The sequence below is a fragment of the Entamoeba invadens genome (genome assembly GCF_000330505.1).
Source record: "Entamoeba invadens IP1 unplaced genomic scaffold scaff_1105074726697, whole genome shotgun sequence".
Classification (NCBI taxonomy): domain Eukaryota; phylum Evosea; order Mastigamoebida; family Endamoebidae; genus Entamoeba; species Entamoeba invadens.
In genome coordinates this window covers 1-864 of record NW_004191647.1, presented here as the reverse complement: position 1 = coordinate 864, position 864 = coordinate 1, and the positions used below count along the sequence as shown (strand labels likewise).

Sequence of the window (864 nt, the reverse complement as noted above, 5' to 3'; positions counted from 1 at the left end):
TTGTTGCAATTTGCTAGTTGAGTGTGTTTTTCATCGAGTAACAGAAATTCTCAAGTCCATTCTTCCCCTCGATAAGTTCCTTTATCTTGTCGTCTTCTGCCTTGAACTTCTCTGCGTCTGCAACCATCTTGTTGATTGGTATCTTTGAGAGTCTTTCCTTGTCGTTTGTGATTGTGATCTTGTTCTTCTTTCCCGTTGTCTTGTCTTCAGCTTACACATTCAGAACCCCATTTGTATCAATGTCAAATGTGACTTCAACTATGGGACTCCACGTGCTCTTGTGAGTGACGTGTAGAAGTCGATGCCTTCATACAACTGGTCGACTTCGATGTTTGCTGTTGCTGCCGATGACGGTGTTCGCCCTTTCACACGATGTTCTGAGTCTTCTGACTGCTCGTGCATTGCCTGAAATGTCTTTCTTGTGCTTTCTCTTGAACTCAGCAATGAAGTGGTTGACCATTCTGTTATCAAAGTCTTCGCCACCAAGGTGTGTGTTGCCGTTTGTTGCCTTCACTTCAAAGACGCCATCATCAATAGCAAGAAGTGAGACATCAAATGTTCCACCACCAAGATCAAAGATCAAGACGTTCTTTTCTCTCTCCGTCTTCTTGTTAAGTCCGTAAGCAATAGCAGCGGCTGTTGGCTCATTGATGATTCTGAGCACATTGATGCCTGCAATTGTGCCTGCTTCCTTTGTTGCCTGTCGCTGTGAGTCATTGAATAGGCTGGACATGTGATGACTGCGTTGTTGACTTTCCCACCAAAAAACGCTTCTGCTGTCTCCTTCATCTTTGTCAGCACCATCGAACTGATCTCTTCTGGAGTGAACTTTTTTGTCTCTCCTTTGTATTCCACCTGAATCAA

The 864-nt window shown here is 44.1% G+C and overlaps 1 protein-coding gene across 1 annotated transcript; it reads right to left on the bottom strand.

Annotated features, from left to right (window-relative positions):
* Positions 1-307: 307 nt before the first annotated feature.
* EIN_121360 (heat shock protein, putative) lies at positions 308-864 on the bottom strand (the record flags this gene model as incomplete). The annotated part of the gene is made up of 1 exon (XM_004183208.1): positions 308-864. A coding segment is annotated over one exon (557 nt), but the record flags the coding sequence as incomplete, so codon positions are not given.